The 1,576-nt window shown below is 42.4% G+C and overlaps 1 protein-coding gene across 2 annotated transcripts in view; it reads left to right on the top strand.

Moving 5' to 3' along the window:
- The window catches only part of LOC101854241 (cysteine-rich venom protein ENH1), a 55,999-nt gene that overhangs the window by 46,841 nt on the left and 7,582 nt on the right, over nucleotides 1–1,576 (top strand). For both annotated transcript variants that reach the window (XM_005093503.3, XM_035968511.1), the window contains exon 9: nucleotides 255–380. In XM_005093503.3, coding sequence (XP_005093560.2) covers nucleotides 255–380 — 126 coding nt within the window. The remainder of the gene's footprint in view (nucleotides 1–254; nucleotides 381–1,576) is intronic.

Below are 1,576 nucleotides of genomic sequence, written 5' to 3' on the forward strand. Positions count from 1 at the left end.
GAGAGAGAGAGAAAGAGAGACAGAGAGAGAGAGGGGGGGTGGGGAGGGGGGTCAACCCGTTCATTGCTATGTTTTATAAGACTGCCATCGATTGTTATACATAGGATTACAAATCATATCGAAGATTCTCATCTCATCTCCTTGAAAGGATTATACTGTTTCCAAGTACATTTTGCTTTTCATTCTTTTATTTGAAAATACGCTGTAATTACAAAGCCATAAAACTAAAGCGACTACCCCTTGTTGATCCTCAGAGCTATGTCAAAACCCTGTGCAATTCTTGGACTACGACATCTGTGCCCAGGTACCGGAAAGCGACTGCAATGACCCGGAAATGGGACCCAGCTACAGAGAGTTCTGCCCAGAGCTCTGCTCTTGTCGTAAGTTTCCACATTTCTCTTTATTTTCTCCAGCGAAATGATACTGTGTGACATCACTGATATAGAAGGAGCCAAAGTAGGCGGCCACAGTATTTCAACTTACGGTACGCTGATGATACGGTATTAAAAACTGATTCTGAGTTTTCGTTTCAATAGATCCTAACTAGTGTGACAGAGAAAAACGAAGAGAAGAGCCCACTGCTGAACGCAAAGAAAATGGAATCCAAGGTGATATTTTTTAAATGCTGACATCCTGGTATGCAACATCACATGTAAGAACGAAAGAATGACACAGGTCAACAGCCTTTAATATCTTGGTTGCACAATTTCACCAGATAAAAAAATATGGCACTGAGAGGTTTGCAATATCCAAAGAAGCTTTTAGAAAGATGAAACGTATCCACTAAAGTAGAAACATAAGAGTGAACACAGCAATAACAAGCCTGAAAGCGTACATGGCCAATCCTTTTGTATGGATGCGAGAGCTGGGCTCTAAACAATGACACAGAGAGAAGACTTGGGGCCGCTGACCTACGGTTTATGGAGAATACTCAAAATTTCTTGGACAGAAAGGAAAACAAATAGAGAAGTGCCCGAAATGGAATGGAAGATTGTGAAAGATCAATAGCCTGAACCATCAGAAAAAACACAATAGAGATTATTTGGCTACATAAATAGATCAAGTGGACTGGAAAAACTGTTGCTGTGTAGTAAGATAGAGGGAAACATACGCAGATGGCCTGAACTACGTTGCAAGGAATAATACAAAGAGAAAACCCGAGCTGATCAGGAAGACAGACAACAGGAAATGATGGGGTACCATGATCGGCAATGTCTGCTCCAGACTTGACACCTGAAGAAGAAGATTATGTCTGGTCCAGAACAAAACAGAATCGATACGAATTGCTCAACGAGAGGAATAATGTCGGTTTCTTGGGTTCCATTATTTTGATGAGCGCCTGATTTCATCACGATGCGATACATAGAGAGGTGGGCGTGCCTTTTCTGAATCTCCCTGTAATTTACGCCCACTGTGTAATTTGTGTTTATACGTCTCCGTATGCGTTCCGGTATTTTGTGTGTTTGCTACTTTACTCGAGGAGAGAGAGAGAGAGAGAGAGAGAGAGAGAGAGAGAGAGAGAGAGCGAGAGAGAGAGAGAGAAAGAGAGACAGAGAGAGAGAGGGGGGGTGGGGAG

The sequence above is a fragment of the Aplysia californica genome, unplaced genomic scaffold (genome assembly GCF_000002075.1).
Source record: "Aplysia californica isolate F4 #8 unplaced genomic scaffold, AplCal3.0 scaffold00065, whole genome shotgun sequence".
In the NCBI taxonomy this organism is placed as follows: Eukaryota; Metazoa; Mollusca; class Gastropoda; order Aplysiida; family Aplysiidae; genus Aplysia; species Aplysia californica.